This window comes from Oncorhynchus kisutch, linkage group LG30 (genome assembly GCF_002021735.2).
Source record: "Oncorhynchus kisutch isolate 150728-3 linkage group LG30, Okis_V2, whole genome shotgun sequence".
NCBI classification, from domain to species: domain Eukaryota; kingdom Metazoa; phylum Chordata; class Actinopteri; order Salmoniformes; family Salmonidae; genus Oncorhynchus; species Oncorhynchus kisutch.
In genome coordinates, this window is record NC_034203.2 from 47,091,635 (window position 1) to 47,111,447 (window position 19,813).

The 19,813-nt window shown below is 43.8% G+C and overlaps 2 protein-coding genes across 3 annotated transcripts in view; both read left to right on the forward strand.

Annotated features, from left to right (window-relative positions):
• LOC116358665 (band 4.1-like protein 3) overlaps positions 1 to 1,907 on the forward strand; it is a 38,643-nt gene extending 36,736 nt beyond the window's left edge. The window contains exon 12 of the mRNA XM_031810881.1: positions 1,803 to 1,907. The gene's annotated coding sequence lies outside the window, so the exon portion shown is untranslated. The remainder of the gene's footprint in view (positions 1 to 1,802) is intronic.
• Positions 1,908 to 9,931: 8,024 nt separating this feature from the next.
• LOC109883004 (zinc finger and BTB domain-containing protein 14) lies at positions 9,932 to 14,371 on the forward strand. 2 transcript variants are annotated; one of them, XM_031810209.1, is made up of 2 exons: positions 9,932 to 10,055; positions 10,835 to 14,371. In XM_031810209.1, the coding sequence occupies exon 2, from the start codon at positions 10,864 to 10,866 to the stop codon at positions 12,022 to 12,024; it is 1,161 nt and encodes a 386-aa protein (XP_031666069.1). In that variant the 5' UTR covers positions 9,932 to 10,055; positions 10,835 to 10,863; the 3' UTR covers positions 12,025 to 14,371. The 2 variants fall into 2 exon arrangements, with proteins under 2 accessions (XP_031666069.1, XP_031666070.1); XM_031810210.1 differs by having other exon boundaries at positions 9,981 to 10,588.
• The last annotated feature ends 5,442 nt before the right edge of the window (positions 14,372 to 19,813 follow it).

Genomic DNA, 19,813 nt, shown 5'->3' on the forward strand with positions numbered 1-19,813 from the left:
CCAAAGGTGACTCTAACATGTACATAACCTCCCTCCCTCCTCGTGACATGCCTGACTCCCCCCCCGACACTTCAGGTGTGCAAACCTCTTAGAGACTTTACAAGAAAGACAAACAAGCTGTTAATCGCTGACAAAGGTGACTCTAACATGTATTGATTCAGGGGGTTGAATACTAATCTAATCAATGTGTATTAGTCTTTATTTTATTTAAGTTTTCTTTATAAATGTTAGACTTGTAGAGTTTACAAAAAAAAAAATTTTTGTGTTTGTGTGTAAATCATTGACACAAAAAAGTGACAATTTAAATCCATTTGAATCTCACTTTTGTAACACAACAAACATGTGGAAGAAAAGTCATTGATACTGTGTGAAGACACTGTACAATCTAGCCGTCAAATCTATGCATCTGCTGTCCTTCCCGGCTGAGTTTGCCACTTGCAGACTCTGGCAAATGCATTGAAATCACTCAGCCATTGTATTCACACAGGAAATGGATGCACACAGGAAATGGATGCACACAGGAAATGGATGCACACAGGAAATGTATGCACACAGGAAATGTATGCACACAGGAAATGTATACACACAGGAAATGTATGCACACAGGAAATGTATGCACACAGGAAATGTATGGTAGAAGTAGTGCACTACATCCTATGGGCCCTGGTAGAAGTAGTGCACTACATCCTATGGGCCCTGGTAGAAGTAGTGCACTACATCCTATGGGCCCTGGTAGAAGTAGTGCACTACATCCTATGGGCCCTGGTAGAAGTAGTGCACTACATCCTATGGGCCCTGGTCATTAGCTTCTGAATGAAATAATAAACACGCGTGTGTGTGTGTGTGTGTGTGTGTGTGTGTTCACGTTTGTGTTCGTGCTTGTGTGTGTGTTCACATGTGCGTGTCTGGTTTGCATGACTCATAACGAGACTGTGAGGTTACCATGGCCTTGTCCTCAGCTCTGTGAGGTTACCATGGCCTTGTCCTCAGCTCTGTGAGGTCTCCATGGCCTTGTCCTCAGCTCTGTGAGGTCTCCATGGCCTTGTCCTCAGCTCTGGGAGGTCTCTATGGCCTTGCCCTCAGCTCTGTGAGGTCTCTATGGCCTTGCCCTCAGCTCTGTGAGGTCTCCATGGCCTTGTCCTCAGCTCTGTGAGGTCTCTATGGCCTTGTCCTCAGCTCTGTGAGGTCTCCATGGCCTTGCCCTCAGCTCTGTGAGGTCTCCATGGCCTTGTCCTCAGCTCTGTGTGGTGTCCATGACCTTGCCCTCAGCTCTGTGAGGTCTCCATGGCCTTGTCCTCAGCTCTGTGAGGTCTCCATGGCCTTGCCCTCAGCTCTGTGAGGTCTCCATGGCCTTGTCCTCAGCTCTGTGTGGTCTCCATGACCTTGCCCTCAGCTCTGTGAGGTCAGCCCTGTGTGTGCTGACGTGCCATGCGTGCTTCCCGTGCTGTTACTGTCTGTCAGTCAGCATCATTAACATTTCCAAAACATTAAGGATTGGTTTCTTGGACACAGATTAAGCCTGGTACTGGACCCCAAATGTACTTTCAAAGAGAGAGATGTTTGCTTTAGTCCAGGATTAATCTATGTCCGGTAAACTGGCCCTTAAATGAGCTGACCTCTTTCCAATTCCAGTATCCTGCACTGTGTTATGTTCGCACGGTCATTTACAGAGAGAAAGCATGGCTCTGCCATGGCCTCAGGCTCTCCTAATCTGCCTCCAATACTGTACCGTTTCCTACGCGGCTCCCAATGCGAGGGAATGTACTAACCGAGACTGTTTCTCTCTCTGTCTCTGTTTTTAGGAGTAAGGACAGCTCTATATCCCCCCTGGTAGAAGGACTCGCCCTCCAATCTCCTCCAGCGTCATGATGGACCTCATTACATTACTGTGCCCGCCTGCTGGGCCTGTTATAACTACAGTAGAGACTATAGAGCCAGCCTATTGTTCTAGAGACGGACTCTGCTCCGTAGAAATATAACCTATAGAACGAACCTCCCCATTCCAGTCAATGATGGCATGATAGATTGTAATTCTATGCTTTGCTCTCAATGGGGCCCGATCCGTGTGCTTAACTTGGACTTTGTGAAAAATTATCCATTGATGTCAATGCGAGGGGGGAAAAAAAAACGAATTATGTCGTTAAGAGTTTAACATTCCCATCATCAGTCTCATCTGTGATTATCAACATGCATATTGCATGAGCAAAACTAAGCAGTTTAGCATTATTATGAAAAATTATTATATCAGATTACTACTCCCATACTGTCAGATTATAAACAATGATATCAGATTACTACTCCCATACTGTCAGATTATAAACAATGATATCAGATTACTACTCCCATACTGTCAGATTATAAACAATGATATCAGATTACTACTCCCATACTGTCAGATTATAAACAATGATATCAGATTACTACTCCCATACGGTCAGATTATAAACAATGATATCAGATTACTACTCCCATACTGTCAGATTATAAACAATGATATCAGATTACTACTCCCATACGGTCAGATTATAAACAATGATATCAGATTACTACTCCCATACTGTCAGATTATAAACAATGATATCAGATTACTACTCCCATACTGTCAGATTATAAACAATGATATCAGATTACTACTCCCATACGGTCAGATTATAAACAATGATATCAGATTACTACTCCCATACGGTCAGATTATAAACAATGATATCAGATTACTACTCCCATACGGTCAGATTATAAACAATGATATCAGATTACTACTCCCATACGGTCAGATTATAAACAATGATATCAGATTACTACTCCCATACGGTCAGATTATAAACAATGATATCAGATTACTACTCCCATACGGTCAGATTATAAACAATGATATCAGATTACTACTCCCATACGGTCAGATTATAAACAATGATATCAGATTACTACTCCCATACTGTCAGATTATAAACAATGATATCAGATTACTACTCCCATACGGTCAGATTATAAACAATGATATCAGATTACTACTCCCATACGGTCAGATTATAAACAATGATATCAGATTACTACTCCCATACGGTCAGATTATAAACAATGATATCAGATTACTACTCCCATACGGTCAGATTATAAACAATGATATCAGATTACTACTCCCATACGGTCAGATTATAAACAATGATATCAGATTACTACTCCCATACGGTCAGATTATAAACAATGATATCAGATTACTACTCCCATACGGTCAGATTATAAACAATGATATCAGATTACTACTCCCATACTGTCAGATTATAAACAAACAGGTTCATTTATGCACCTCCCACCACACGGAACTCTACAATAGGCCTAAAACGATTGATTCATTTACCACCTTATTACCGATTTTGGATGAGTTTTAAAATGATAATTTAACAGTAATTATTGTAGCAGCATTGTTTATTTTTATTTATGAAATAAAATACATAAAACGTCACTCCAAACGGGTAAACTGCTGTGGGCTGTTTGTGACACATTGAAGGGCACAACATTATAATAACCTAGCAAATAGAGCCAACATCTTCTCCACTCCTTCACACCTCAGAGATTTACAGTTGGAAATAGAAATATATTAGTTCAACATGGTATTGTACGTACATGTGCTCTCCTAAGGCAACAAAAAAATACAAACTAAGGCAGATTTATATCTTCTATATTCAGTTACAAATTATTTTATTCATTTTTATTTTTATTCATTTTCTTTGTCAATGATCCATGGAGAATGGGAAAATAAGGACAATTATACAGATTTGTCTGTATCTTCTCATCCTCCATGGATCAAATGATTCAGCTATTTGAATCATTGATTTGAATCATTTAAATTATAGATTTGAATAATTTGATTCAGCATATTTGAGACAGTGTGCATGCCAGTCTATCACCCAGGCTATATTTGAGACAGTGTGCCAGTGTGCCAGTCTAGCACCCAGGCTATATTTGAGACATGGGTCCTGGTCAGTAGTAGTACCCCCTAGAGCCCTATGGATCCTGGTCAAAAGTAGTACCCCCTATAGCCTATGGTCCCTGAAAGTAGTACCCCCGATAGCCCTATGGGTCCTGGTCGAAAGTAGTACCCCCTATAGCCCTATGGGTCCTGGTCGAAAGTAGTACCCTGTATAGGGAAAAGGGTGATATTTGGGAAACAAGTAGTTGATCTGATCTATCTGTCAATCAACTGTGAAGATGCCACTAGACACTGATCTCGGGTCAGTTTTTGATTCCCCCCCCCCCCCCCCCCTGCCCCCCAGAGGAGGCAGGTAGCCTAGTGGTTAGAGTGTGGGGGCGGCAGGTATCCTAGTGGTTAGAGTGTAGAGGCGGCAGGTAGCCTAGTGGTTAGAGAGTATGGGAGGCAGGTAGCCTAGTGGTTAGAGTGTAGAGGCTGCAGGTAGCCTAGTGGTTAGAGAGTAGGGGAGGCAGGTAGCCTAGTGGATAGAGCAGTTGGGCCAGTAACCGAAAGGTTGCTAGATCGAGTCCTCCGAGCTGACAAGGTAAAAATCTGTCCTTCTGCCCCTGAACAAGGCAGTTAACCCACTGTTCCTAGGACGTCATTGAAAATAAGAATTTGTTCTTAACTGACTTGCCTAGTTAAATAAATAAAAAATATACTGTATTTGTGGCCATAAATTGGTGATTTAAAAAAATATATATCCATCTCAGACTGTTTCAAAAATACTTGCGATTTCCTCAGAGGATGATGTCATCCTCTTGAGGAGGATGCGCTGGCCAATCAGAGGTCTACTTGCATTAATATTTGGCATTCCAAAACAGAAAATATACTTTTTAACATACTTAATACAAAATAATTTAAAAAAATCGAACAAAAACATTTTCCTTCATCTTGTAATTAATTATAGGTCATAGTTCATAGAAATCTGGAAACACTGGACAGTCAGTCACAGTTACACTTTAAGTTTAAGATTAGGGGGAGAAGAACCTAGTCTTAGATCTGTACCTAGGCTAAACATCACCCCAAAGCCAGTTTCCTTAGTCTAGTATCTGCAACACAACACAGCTACAACCATTCACCTACAGTGATGTTCCAGATTCAACAGACAGCAAAAGAATACAAACGTGATTGTGATTTTTATTTAGTCATTTTCTTTTTTTGTAATAAAATATAGATTTATATTATAGTATTAGTTGTTTGTATTGTCTTCAGTATCAACTTTACATAGTTGTCTTGTAAAATACAATATAAAACATGTTGGTACATGATGATAGTGGTTAATGTAGTCAGGTTTATTTGATGTACACATGATGTAGATGGGGGGGATTAGTCATGTAGATGGGGGGGATTAGTCATGTAGATGGGGGGGATTAGTCATGTAGATGGGGGGGATTAGTCATGTAGATGGGGGGGATTAGTCATGTAGATGGGGGATTAGTCGTGTAGATGGGGGGATTAGTCATGTAGATGGGGGGGATTAGTCATGTAGATGAGGGGATTAGTCATGTAGATGGGGGGATTAGTCATGTAGATGGGGGATTAGTCATGTAGATGGGGGGATTAGTCATGTACACGGAGGGATTAGTCATGTAGATGGGGGGGTGAGTCATGTAGATGAGGGGATTAGTCATGTAGATGGGGGGATTAGTCATGTAGATGGGGGATTAGTCATGTAGATTGGGGGATTAGTCATGTAGATTGGGGGATTAGTCATATACATGGAGGGATTAGTCATGTAGATGGGGGGGATGAGTCATGTAGATGGGGCGATTAGTCATGTAGATGGGGGGATTAGTCATGTAGATGAATGAGCCATTTAGGAGGGGGCTGGAATGAGTCATGTAGATGAGGGGAAATAGCCATGTGGATTGGGGGAATTAGTTATGTTGATGGGGGAATTAGTCATGTAGATGGGGGGATTAGTCATGTACATGGAGGGATTAGTCATGTAGATGGGGGGGATTGGTCATGTAGATGGGGGAAATTAGTCATGTTGATGGGGAAATTAGTCATGTAGATGGGGGGAATGAGCCATTTAGGAGGGGGGCTGGAATGAGTCATGTATATGAGGGGAAATAGCCATGTGGATTGGGGGAATTAGTTATGTTGATGGGGGAATTAGTCATGTAGATGGGGGGATTAGTCATGTAGATGGGGGGATTAGTCATGTACATGGAGGGATTAGTCATGTACATGGAGGGATTAGTCATGTAGATGGGGGGCATTAGTCATGTAGATGGGGGGCATTAGTCATGTAGATGGGGCGATTAGTCATGTAGATGGGGCGATTAGTCATGTAGATGGGACGATTAGTCATGTAGATGGGGATTAGTCATGTAGATGGGGATTAGTCATGTAGATGGGGGAATTAGTCATGTAGATGGGGAGATTAGTCATGTAGATGGGGGATTAGTCATGTACATGGAGGGATTAGTCATGTAGATGGGGGGGATTAGTCATGTAGATGGGGGGATTAGTCATGTACATGGAGGGATTAGTCATGTAGATGGGGGATTAGTCATGTAGATGAGGGGATTAGTCATGTAGATGCGGGATTAGTCATGTAGATGGGGGAATGTGTCATGTAGATGAGGGGATTAGTCATGTAGATGGGGGATTAGTCATGTAGATGGGGGATTAGTCATTTAGATGAGGGATCAGTCATGTAGATGGGGGATTAGTCATGTAGATGGGGGATTAGTCATGTAGATGAGGGGATTAGTCATGTAGATGCGGGATTAGTCATGTAGATGGGGGAATGTGTCATGTAGATGAGGGGATTAGTCATGTAGATGGGGGATTAGTCATTTAGATGGGGGATTAGTCATTTAGATGAGGGATTAGTCATGTAGATGGGGGATTAGTCATGTAGATGGGGGATTAGTCATGTAGATGGGGGGATTAGTCATGTAGATGGGGGATTAGTCGTGTAGATGGGGGATTAGTCATGTAGATAGGGGGATTAGTCATGTAGATGGGGGGATTAGTCATGTAGATGGGGGGATTAGTCATGTAGATGGGGGATTAGTCATGTAGATAGGGGGATTAGTCATGTAGATGGGGGATTAGTCGTGTAGATGGGGGATTAGTCATGTAGATGGTGGATTAGTTATGTAGATAGAGGGATTAGTCGTGTACATTGGGGATTAGTCATGTAGATGGGGGATTAGTCATGTAGATGGGGGGATTAGTCATGTAGATGGGGGATTAGTCATGTAGATGGGGGATTAGTCATGTAGATGGGGGGATTAGTCATGTACACGGAGGGATTAGTCATGTAGATGGGGGGGTGAGTCATGTAGATGAGGGGATTAGTCATGTAGATGGGGGGATTAGTCATGTAGATGGGGGATTAGTCATGTAGATGGGGGATTAGTCATGTAGATGGGGGATTAGTCATATACATGGAGGGATTAGTCATGTAGATGGGGGGATGAGTCATGTAGATGGGGCGATTAGTCATGTAGATGGGGGGATTAGTCATGTAGATGAATGAGCCATTTAGGAGGGGGCTGGAATGAGTCATGTAGATGAGGGGAAATAGCCATGTGGATTGGGGGAATTAGTTATGTTGATGGGGAATTAGTCATGTAGATGGGGGGATTAGTCATGTAGATGGGGGGATTAGTCATGTAGATGCGGGATTAGTCATGTAGATGGGGGAATGTGTCATGTAGATGAGGGGATTAGTCATGTAGATGGGGGATTAGTCATGTAGATGGGGGATTAGTCATGTAGATGGGGGATTAGTCATTTAGATGGGGGATTAGTCATTTAGATGAGGGATTAGTCATGTAGATGGGGGATTAGTCATGTAGATGGGGGGATTAGTCATGTAGATGGGGGATTAGTCGTGTAGATGGGGGATTAGTCATGTAGATAGGGGGATTAGTCATGTAGATGGGGGGATTAGTCATGTAGATGGGGGGATTAGTCATGTAGATGGGGGATTAGTCGTGTAGATGGGGGATTAGTCATGTAGATAGGGGGATTAGTCATGCAGATGGGGGATTAGTCGTGTAGATGGGGGATTAGTCGTGTAGATGGTGGATTAGTTATGTAGATAGAGGGATTAGTCGTGTACATTGGGGATTAGTCATGTAGATGGGGGATTAGTCATGTAGATGAGGCGATTAGTCATGTAGATGGGGATTAGTCATGTAGATGGGGGATTGGTCATGTAGATGGGGGATTAGTCATGTAGATAGGGGGATTAGTCATGTAGATGAGGGGATTAGTCATGTAGATGAGGGGATTAGTCATGTAGATGGGGGGATTAGTCATGTAGATGGGGGATTAGTCATGTAGATGGGGGGATTAGTCATGTACACGGAGGGATTAGTCATGTAGATGGGGGGGTGAGTCATGTAGATGAGGGGATTAGTCATGTAGATGGGGGATTGGTCATGTAGATGGGGGATTAGTCATGTAGATAGGGGGATTAGTCATGTAGATGAGGGGATTAGTCATGTAGATGAGGGGATTAGTCATGTAGATGGGGGGATTAGTCATGTAGATGGGGGATTAGTCATGTAGATGGGGGGATTAGTCATGTACACGGAGGGATTAGTCATGTAGATGGGGGGGTGAGTCATGTAGATGAGGGGATTAGTCATGTAGATGGGGGGGTGAGTCATGTAGATGAGGGGATTAGTCATGTAGATGGGGGGATTAGTCATGTAGATGGGGGATTAGTCATGTAGATTGGGGGATTAGTCATGTAGATTGGGGGGTGAGTCATGTAGATGGGGGATTAGTCATTTAGATGGGGGATTAGTCATTTAGATGAGGGATTAGTCATGTAGATGGGGGATTAGTCATGTAGATGGGGGATTAGTCATGTAGATGGGGGGATTAGTCATGTAGATGAATGAGCCATTTAGGAGGGGGGCTGGAATGAGTCATGTAGATGGGGGAAATTAGTCATGTTGATGGGGAAATTAGTCATGTAGATGGGGGGAATGAGCCATTTAGGAGGGGGGCTGGAATGAGTCATGTATATGAGGGGAAATAGCCATATGGATTGGGGGAATTAGTTATGTTGATGGGGGAATTATTCATGTAGATGGGGGAAATAAGTCATGTTGACGGGGGGAATTAGTCATGTGGATTGGGGGAATTAGGCATGTGGATTGTTGGGAACTGAGTGATGTAGATAGTCATGATGATTGGGTGTAATTAGTCATGTGGATGGGGGGAACTGAGTGATGTAGATAGGGGGGGGATGAGTCATGTAGATGGGGGGGGCTGAGTCATGTAGATGGGGGGGGGGTGAGTCATGTAGATGGGGGGGACTGAGTCATGTAGATGGGGGGACTGAGTCGTGTAGATGGGGGGGACTGAGTCGTGTAAATGGGGGGGAACTGAGTCATGTAGATGGGGGGGGAACTGAGTCATGTAGATGGGGGGGAACTGAGTCATGTAGATGGGGGGGAACTGAGTCATGTAGATGGGGGGGAAATTAGTCATGTAGATGGGGGGAACTGAGTCATGTAGAATGGGGGGGACTGAGTCATGTAGATGGAGGGGGGGAACTGAGTCATGTAGATGGAGGGGGGACTGAGTCATGTAGATGGGGGGGAACTGAGTCATGTAGATGGAGGGGGGACTGAGTCATGTAGATGGGGGGGAACTGAGTCATGTAGAATGGGGGGGGGACTGAGTCATGTAGATGGGGGGAACTGAGTCATGTAGATGGGGGGAACTGAGTCATGTAGATGGGGGGAACTGAGTCATGTAGAATGGGGGGGGGGTTATGATCAGTTCAGAACCCAAGCCACACATGATCAAGTTTACCAGAAGGCACTTGAAAGTTTACCCCTTTTTTTGTTTGTTTTTTTGGGGGTTGGGGGACTAATTTTGTTGATTTATGAGGGTCATATTTACATCCATTGTTAGATTACAGTAGAGAGAACCTGCCTGTAATTCCCCTCCAGTCCTACAGAGGGCAGAAACACCAGCGTCACTTCCTCTGAGAGCTGACGGTCACAACAAGAGGAGGAAGAGGCAGAAAGACCAGGGTTGTTGCGTCGTCTTCGACTGCAGCCTTGCGTGACAACACCAAACCGGATTCGTGTTTCTGGTATAGACATTTTTTCTTCTTCTCGAAGGGGACCAATCTTATATTTACACATTTCATCGACCAGTGTAAATGAACTGTTCTGTTTGATGTTTTAACTTGGATAAAAGTTCAGGAAAACCTTCTAATGGAGGCTTGCTGGGCAAAATGGCTGGGCTCTCTGAAATGTGAAACGTACACGGGTCAGCAGTGGTAGCAGAAATAACTGGCTACGAAAGGGCGTTTTTATAATTCCTTATAACTCGCAGAAATACCGTTTATTTTCACCGCTGGGTACAAAACAGTTTTGTATCCATATGCGTTGGGATTGAATTTTATTGCGGATACCTGCATTTTTTTTGTCCGACAGTTCCGTGTTGTTTTTATTTTCCTTCCCCCAAAACCCGATTGCTGCTTGACTGATTTGGCATTGTTACTGCGGTCTGTTATTGTCTCGTCGTCAGCTGTGGATACTCTCACTGTTGGATGGGAACTGACGAACAACAATATATATACGAAGCAACAGCCGACCGAACACATTTCAGAAGTTTGCTTTGGTGTGACAATTATATTTATATATATATATATATATATATATTTGATCGATACCGATTTGTATACTGTGTACTAACTGATCTACATTAATTCGTAACACTCGGCTATTATTGATATTCGACACGGCAATTGTCGTGTTTTAATTAAATTAAAACTCGAAACCTTTTTTATATTTACCAAAAATGTTATAACTATTATAAAACAGACACTTTTTTCTCAATTGGACACGGCATTTGTTTTTCTTGCAGGTAAATACCCTCTAAATAAACCTGCAATCATGGGTGAATTCCTGAAATACATCGACTACGATCACAAGACCAGTTTCCTGAAGATGTTGAACCAGCAGAGGATGGAAGGGGACCACTGTGACGTTGTGGTTGTGGTGGAAAACGTTGAGTTCAGAGCTCATCGCTGTGTCCTGGCCGCCTGCAGCATCTACTTCAAGAAGCTGTTTAAAAAACAGAACGATGTGGACAACTCCATCGTGGAGCTCGACTTCATCCGTTCAGACATCTTCGAGGAGGTCCTCAATTACATGTACACCGCCAGGCTCGCCGTCCGCAAAAAGGACATCAACCTCATGATGTCATCCGGACAGGTCCTGGGGATCACGTTCCTCGACAACCTGTGTTCACAGAAACGTGAGCCCAACATGAAGCTGAGTCGTGAGAACCAGGCGCCAGGGGACGGTATGAGAGCCCAGGACGCAATCCTCAAAGAGCTGGCAATGGAGGAGGTGAGGAAGAACAGCTTCTATGATGGAGGGATGGAGGCCATGGGCTCTGGAGGGCCTCACGGGGTCCCTCCTCACTTCGGCGGGAACATGTCTAAAGACCCCCACAGCGCCCACGGCTGGACCTCCTCTTCCTCCTCCTCCAGCGATATGAAGCTTGACTACCTGCTGTACGGCCACCGCTCTGACGGCATCCACCCGGGAATGAAACCAGGCGGAGACGGCCCCAAGAAAGACAAGTCCCACCTGGCCCACCGTCCGTTCGCTTGCGAGGTGTGCCCCAAAACCTTTACCACCCAGGCCCACCTCAAAGAGCACCTGAAGATCCACACGGGCTTTAAACCGCACCGCTGCCTGGTCTGTGGCAAGGCGTTCATACGAGGGCCCGACTTAAAGCGGCACGAGAGGGTCCACAGCAACGAGAGACCCTTCGGATGCCAGATGTGTGAAAAGGCCTTCAAGCACAAGTCCCACCTGCGAGACCACGAGCGGCAGCACAGAGGAGAGAGGCCCTTCAACTGCGGCTCCTGTGAAAAGGCGTTCATCAAAGCCTCTGACCTGAAGCGCCACTGGAACACGATGCACAGCCAGCGCAGAACGCTGTCCCCCGCAGCCGCCGCCACCGCCGTCCCTGGCAGCATCCAGGGAGACGCCGACACGCAGAGCCAGAGGGACTGGAAGCTAGAGGCTGGGCCACATTCGTAAGGACGGACTGTTACACAGACACACACACACACCATGCGTATATAGTGACAGACACACACACACGTACATGCACTAACACTCATGAATACACATGTGCACACACACACAAGCACCCATAAACACATGAATACTGGCCCTGTGATATGTACTGAGGTGTAACAATGGGAAGATGGTGGGATCATACAGTGTCCATTACTGTAATGACATAATGGGCATGTAGTAAATAGGATCCTATTGAATTGTATTTTATTGAATCGTTTAGGTTTTATTTTTTTCCCCACTTCATGTAGAAAAAAAAATAATAATAATGTTTAGGCTACTATCTACTACGACAACTATTAATGTATATTTTTCACATTTAAAAGAAAAAAAGAAAAAAAAAGACTGTTGTTATTTAGACAGACAGGGTTCTTCTTATTCTAACTATTTATTTTACTTTATTGAATATCAGTAACATTTAAGTGTTTTTTTGTTGTTGTTTAACCTTACTGTATTTTAAGACAACAACAACAACAACAAATGGTGATTCTCTGCATAACATTTAGTTGTGTATTATCTTTTTACATGTGGCTGTTTTTATTGTAATGATTGGTTGATATGACACTGTAGGAGTCACCATTCTGCTTTTGATTACATACAGGTTATACCAAAGTCTTGGGCCTTCGATAGACAGCCGGGTAACAGGTTAATACCATGTCGGTTCTGGAAATAAACCAACATTCCAAGTCAAATTTTCCATCCTCATTTGGGGGGAAAATTGGGAATTATTGGAATTTTCAGTTTGCTTGCGGAATTGGAATGGATTTGACCCCTAACCTTTGACAAGCAGTCTGAAGGGGGCTGTTCATTGTCTGTTCAGCCCAAGCAGCATGAGTCCGACCAGATTTACTGTTATACAGTATCACTAGCCTGTCATCAGAGAGAGATACCACATCTGTATCAGTAGCCTGTCATCAGAGAGAGATACCACATCTGTATCACTAGCCTGTCATCAGAGAGAGATACCACATCTGTATCACTAGCCTGTCATCAGAGAGAGATACCACATCTGTATCAGTAGCCTGTCATCAGAGAGAGATACCACATCTGTATCAGTAGCCTGTCATCAGAGAGAGATACCACATCTGTATCAGTAGCCTGTCATCAGAGAGAGATACCACATCTGTATCAGTAGCCTGTCATCAGAGAGAGATACCACATCTGTATCAGTAGCCTGTCATCAGAGAGAGATACCACATCTGTATCAGTAGCCTGTCATCATAGAGAGATACCACATCTGTATCAGTAGCCTGTCATCAGAGAGAGATACCACATCTGTATCAGAAGCCTGTCATCAGAGAGAGATACCACATCTGTATCAGTAGCCTGTCATCAGAGAGAGATACCACATCTGTATCAGTAGCCTGTCATCAGAGAGAGATACCACATCTGTATCAGTAGCCTGTCATCAGCGAGAGATACCACATCTGTATCAGTAGCCTGTCATCAGAGAGAGATACCACATCTGTATCAGTAGCCTGTCATCATAGAGAGATACCACATCTGTATCAGTAGCCTGTCATCAGAGAGAGATACCACATCTGTATCAGTAGCCTGTCATCAGAGAGAGATACCACATCTGTATCACTAGCCTGTCATCAGAGAGAGATACCACATCTGTATCACTAGCCTGTCATCAGAGAGAGATACCACATCTGTATCAGTAGCCTGTCATCAGAGAGAGATACCACATCTGTATCAGTAGCCTGTCATCAGTGAGAGATACCACATCTGTATCAGTAGCCTGTCATCAGAGAGAGATACCACATCGGTATCACTAGCCTGTCATCAGAGAGAGATACCACATCTGTATCAGTAGCCTGTCATCAGAGAGAGATACCACATCTGTATCAGTAGCCTGTCATCAGAGAGAGATACCACATCTGTATCAGTAGCCTGTCATCAGAGAGAGATACCACATCTGTATCAGTAGCCTGTCATCGGAGAGAGATACCACATCTGTATCACTAACCTGTCATCAGAGAGAGATACCACATCGGTATCAGAGAGCGATCGATACACCACGTCTGTATATACTGTAGCTTGACTAGTTGCACAATTAAAATATTTAGGACACACAATTATGATATATGCACATATAAACGTTGTTCTCTTACACTTTGAAAATAAACCAACAGTTGATGAATAGATATTTTTTTGGGGGGGGGGGCATTGTTATGATCTGATTTATTCTGTTTGTACGTGTATTTTTATAAGGGCGTTACTTAGTATATGGTAATAGTTAAGACTGTAACCCAGAACTCAGTAACAATGTATATTTATGTCAATACACATACATACTATAGCAGTTACAGAATTGTTTTCTTGTGTCTGATTCAATTTACAGTAACTTTGGATAATATTAGTTCAGGGAGATTTAGGGTACGTCCTGAATTTGGTGCCATTTGAGACGTACACATAGACTAAATCAAATTTATTTATAAAGCCCTTCGTACATCAGCTGATATCTCAAAGTGCTGTACAGAAATTCAAGCCTAAAACACCAACAACAAGTATCAACAAGTATCATTTCTCCCCCATATTAACATTTTACACCAACAAAGCAAATATCTTAATTTATTTTAATAACATTTATAAAATATTCATTTCACCTGAATGCACTGGAGAACAATTCAGAGTAATTCAGGAACAGAGACAGTTAACATCCCCCTAATGAAACAAATATGAATGTAACATATCAAGTTATGATTTCATGAGCTGAAGTAAATTATCCCAGAAATTTGCCAGACACACAAAAAAGTATTTCGCTCAAATTTTGTGCCAAGTCCCTGTCAGTGAGCATTTCTCCTTTGCCGAGGTAATCCATCTACCTGACAGTTGGCATATCAAGAAGCTGATTAAACAGCATGATCATTACACAGGTGCACCTTGTGCTGGGGACAATAAAAGGCCACTCTACGATGTGCAGTTTTATCTCACATAACACAATGCCACAGATGTCTCGTTCAATTGGCATGCTGACTACAGGAATGTCCACCATAGCTGTTGCAATATAATTTAATGTTCATTTTACCATAAGCCTCCTTCAACATCGTTTCAGAGAATTTTGCAGAACGTCCAACCGGCCTCACAACCGCAGACCACTTGTAACCACGGCAGCCCAGGACCTCTGCATCGGACTTCTTCACCTGCGGGATTGTCTGAGACCAGCCACCCAGACAGCTGATGAATTTGTTTTATTATATCTGTCCTGTGAGTGCAACTACTACATAGCCTATAGGGAAAGGATCTACTACCACTTAGTTCAGAGGAAGCTAATACCAGCTAGCTATGAGGGAAAGGATATACTACAATCTAGTTTATAGGGAGCTACCACCACCTAGCTTAGAGGGAGCTACTACCACTTAGCTTGGAGGGAGCTACTACCACCTAGCTTAGAGGGAGCTACTACCACTTAGCTTGGAGGGAGCTAATACCACCTAGCTTAGAGGGAGCTACTACCACCTATCTTATACGGAGCTGCAACCACCTAGCTTAGAGAGAAAGGAGCTACTACCACCTAGCTTAGAGAGAAAGGAGCTACTACCACCTACCTTACAGGGAAAGGAGATACTACCACATAGCTTAAATGGAGCTATTACCACCTATCTTATACGGAGCTGCTACCACCTAGCTTATAGGGAGCTAATACCACCTAGTATATAGGATGTTAATACCACCTATCTTATAGGGAGGTACTATCACCTAGCTTATAGGGAGCTGCTTCCACCTAGCTTATAGGGAGATACTAACACCTAGTTTATAGGAAGCTAATACCACCTAGTTTATAGGGAGGTACTATCACCTAGCTTATAGGGAGCTACTACCACCTAGCTTATAGGGAAAGGAGCTACTACCACCTAGTTTAAAGGGAGCTAATACCACCTAGTTTATAGGGAGGTACTACCACATAGTTTATAGGGAGCTAATACCACCGAGCTTATAGGGAGCTACTACCACCTAGTTTATAGGGAGCTGATACCACCTAGTTTATAGGGAGGTACTACCACATAGTTTATAAGGAGCTAATACCACCAAGCTTATAGGGAGCTACTACCACATAGCCTAAAGGGAAAGGAGCTACTACCACCTAGTTTAAAGGGAGCTAATACCACCTAGCTTAGAGGGAGCTAATACCACCTAGCTTATATAGAGCTACTACCACCTAGCTTATATAGAGCTACTACCACCTAGCTTGAGGGAGCGGAGCTTCTACCACCTAGCTTAGAGGGATCTACTACTACCTAGTTTAGAGGGAGCTAATACCACCTACCTTATATAGAGCTACTACCACCTTGCTTAAAGGGACCTACTACCACCTAGCTTTTAGGGAAAGGAGCTACTACCACCTAGCTTAGAGGGAGCTACTACCACCTAACATTGGGAGCTACTACCACCTAGCTTTTAGGGAAAGGAGCTACTTCCACCTAGCTTAAAGGGAAAGGAGCTGCTACCACCTAGTTTATAGAGAGAAAAGAGCTATTACCACCTAGCTTATAGGGAGCTACTACCACCTAGCTTAGAGGGAGCTACTACCGCCTAGTTTAGAGGGAGCTAATACCACCTAGCTTAGAGGGAGCTACTACCACCTAGCTTTTATAGATCTAATACCACCTAGCTTAGAGGGAGCTACCACCACCTAGCTTATATAGAGCTACTACCACCTAGCTTATATAGAGCTACTACCACCTAGCTTGAGGGAGCGGAGCTTCTACCACCTAGCTTAGAGGGATCTACTACTACCTAGTTTAGAGGGAGCTAATACCACCTACCTTATATAGAGCTACTACCACCTTGCTTAAAGGGACCTACTACCACCTAGCTTTTAGGGAAAGGAGCTACTACCACCTAGCTTAGAGGGAGCTACTACCACCTAACATTGGGAGCTACTACCACCTAGCTTTTAGGGAAAGGAGCTACTTCCACCTAGCTTAAAGGGAAAGGAGCTGCTACCACCTAGTTTATAGAGAGAAAAGAGCTATTACCACCTAGCTTATAGGGAGCTACTACCACCTAGCTTAGAGGGAGCTACTACCGCCTAGTTTAGAGGGAGCTAATACCACCTAGCTTAGAGGGAGCTACTACCACCTAGCTTTTATAGATCTAATACCACCTAGCTTAGAGGGAGCTACCACCACCTAGCTTATATAGAGCTACTTCCACCTAGCTTGAGGGAGCGGAGCTTCTACCACCTAGCTTAGAGGGATCTACTACTACCTAGTTTAGAGGGAGCTAATACCACCTAGCTTAGAGGGAGCTACCACCACCTAGTTTATATAGAGCTTCCACCACCTAGCTTAGAGGGAGCTACTACCACCTAGCTTAGTTGGAGCTCCTACCACCTACCTTAGAGGGAGCTACAACCACCTAGCTTAGAGGGAGCTACTACCACCTAGCTTATATAGAGCTAATACCACCTAGCTTGGAGGGAGCTAATACCACCTAGCTTGGAGGGAGCTACTACAACCTAGCTAGGAGTCCACAATTACCACCTAGCTTATATAGAGCTACTACCACCTAGTTTATAGGGAGCTAATACCACCAAGCTTGGCGGGAGCTACTACCACCTAGCTTAGAGGGAGCTACTACCACCTAGCTTAGAGAGAGCTACTACCACCCAGTTTAGAGGGAGCTACTACCACTTAGCTTAGAGGGAGCTAATACCACCTTGCTTAAAGGGAGCTACTACCACCTAGCTTTTAGGGAAAGGATCTACTACCACCTAGCTTAGAGGGAGCTACTACCACCTAGCTTATATAGAGCTACTACCACCTAGCTTAGAGGGAGCTACTACCACCTAGTTTAGAGGGATCTACTACCACCTAGTTTAGAGGGGACTACTACCACCTAGCTTAGAGGGAGCTAATACCACCTAGCTTAGAGGGAGCTACTACCACCAAGTTTAGAGGGAGCTACTACCACCAAGTTTAGAGGGAGCTAATACCACCTAGCTTAGAGGGAGCTAATACCACCTAGCTTAGAGGAGCTACTACCACCTAGTTTAGAGGGAGCTAATACCACCTAGCTTGGAGGCTCAACTCTGAGTTGTAGCCCTTTATCAACAATAGTTTGGTCACCTACATAAGAATTAGCATTTCTCTACAGGAGCTAATACCACCTAGCTTAGAGGGAGCTACTACCACCTAGCTTAGAGGGAGCTAATACCACCTAGTTTAGAGGGAGCTAATACCACCTAGCTTAGAGGGAGCTACTACCACCTAGTTTAGAGGGAGCTAATACCACCTAGCTTAGAGGGAGCTAATACCACCTAGCTTAGAGGGAGCTAATACCACCTAGCTTAGAGGGAGCTACTACCACCTAGCTTAGAGGGAGCTACTACCACCTAGTTTAGAGGGAGCTACTACCACCTAGTTTAGAGGGAGCTACTACCACCTAGTTTAGAGGGAGCTAATACCACCTAGCTTAGAGGGAGCTACTACCACCTAGCTTAGAGGGAGCTAATACCACCTAGCTTAGAGGGAGCTAATACCACCTAGCTTAGAGGGAGCTAATACCACCTAGCTTAGAGGGAGCTACTACCACCTAGCTTAGAGGGAGCTAATACCACCTAGCTTAGAGGGAGCTACTACCACCTAGCTTAGAGGGAGCTAATACCACCTAGCTTAGAGGGAGCTAATACCACCTAGCTTAGAGGGAGCTAATACCACCTAGCTTAGAGGGAGCTACTACCACCTAGCTTAGAGGGAGCTAATACCACCTAGCTTAGAGGGAGCTAATACCACCTAGCTTAGAGGGAGCTAATACCACCTAGTTTAGAGGGAGCTAATACCACCTAGCTTAGAGGGAGCTACTACCACCTAGCTTAGAGGGAGCTAATACCACCTAGCTTAGAGGGAGCTAATACCACCTAGCTTAGAGGGAGCTAATACCACCTAGCTTAGAGGGAGCTAATACCACCTAGCTTAGAGGGAGCTAAAACCACCTAGCTTAGAGGGAGCTAATACCACCTAGCTTAGAGGGAGCTAATACCACCTAGCTTAGAGGGAGCTAATACCACCTAGCTTAGAGGGAGCTAATACCACCTAGCTTAGAGGGAGCTAATACCACCTAGCTTAGAGGGAGCTACTAATGTTATGCTTTCTTTCCACTTATTCCTGCATTTTGAAACAAGTTCCTAGTCTACTCTTTCTAACACTAGATGGTGCCCTGCTCACAGATTGAGATTCCCTACTCTCTCCGTCCCTCTCTCTGTTTATATAAATTGTTGATATCTATCTCTCTCTCTCTCTCCCTTTCTCTCTCCCTTTCTCTCTCACTTTCTCTCTCTCCCCTCTCTCTCTCTCTGTTTATATAAGTTGTAGTTGTTGATCTCTCTCTCTCCCTTTCTCTCTCTCTCTCCCTCTCTCTTTCTGTCTATATTGTAGTTGTTGATCCCTCTCTCTCTCTCTCTCTCTCTCTCTCTCTCTCTCTCTCTCTCTCTCTCTCTCTCTCCTCTCTCTCTCTCTCTCTCTCTTTCTGTCTTTCTGTCTATATAAGTGGATCTCTCAATTCATTTCAATTCAATTCAAGGGCTTTATTGGCATGGGAAACATGTGTTAACATTGCCAAAGCAAGTGAGGTAGATAATATACAAAAGTGAAATAAACAATAATAATTAACAGTAACCATTACATTACACATACAGAAGTTTCAAAACAATGAAGACATTACAAATGTCATATTATATATATACAGTGTTGTAACAATGTACAAATGGTTAAAGTACAAAAGGGAAAATAAATCAACATAA

Coding starts and splice junctions, on each gene's coding strand:
- LOC109883004 (XM_031810209.1), top strand. CDS start 10,864: ATGGGTGAATTCCTGAAATACATCGACTACGATCACAAGACCAGTTTC.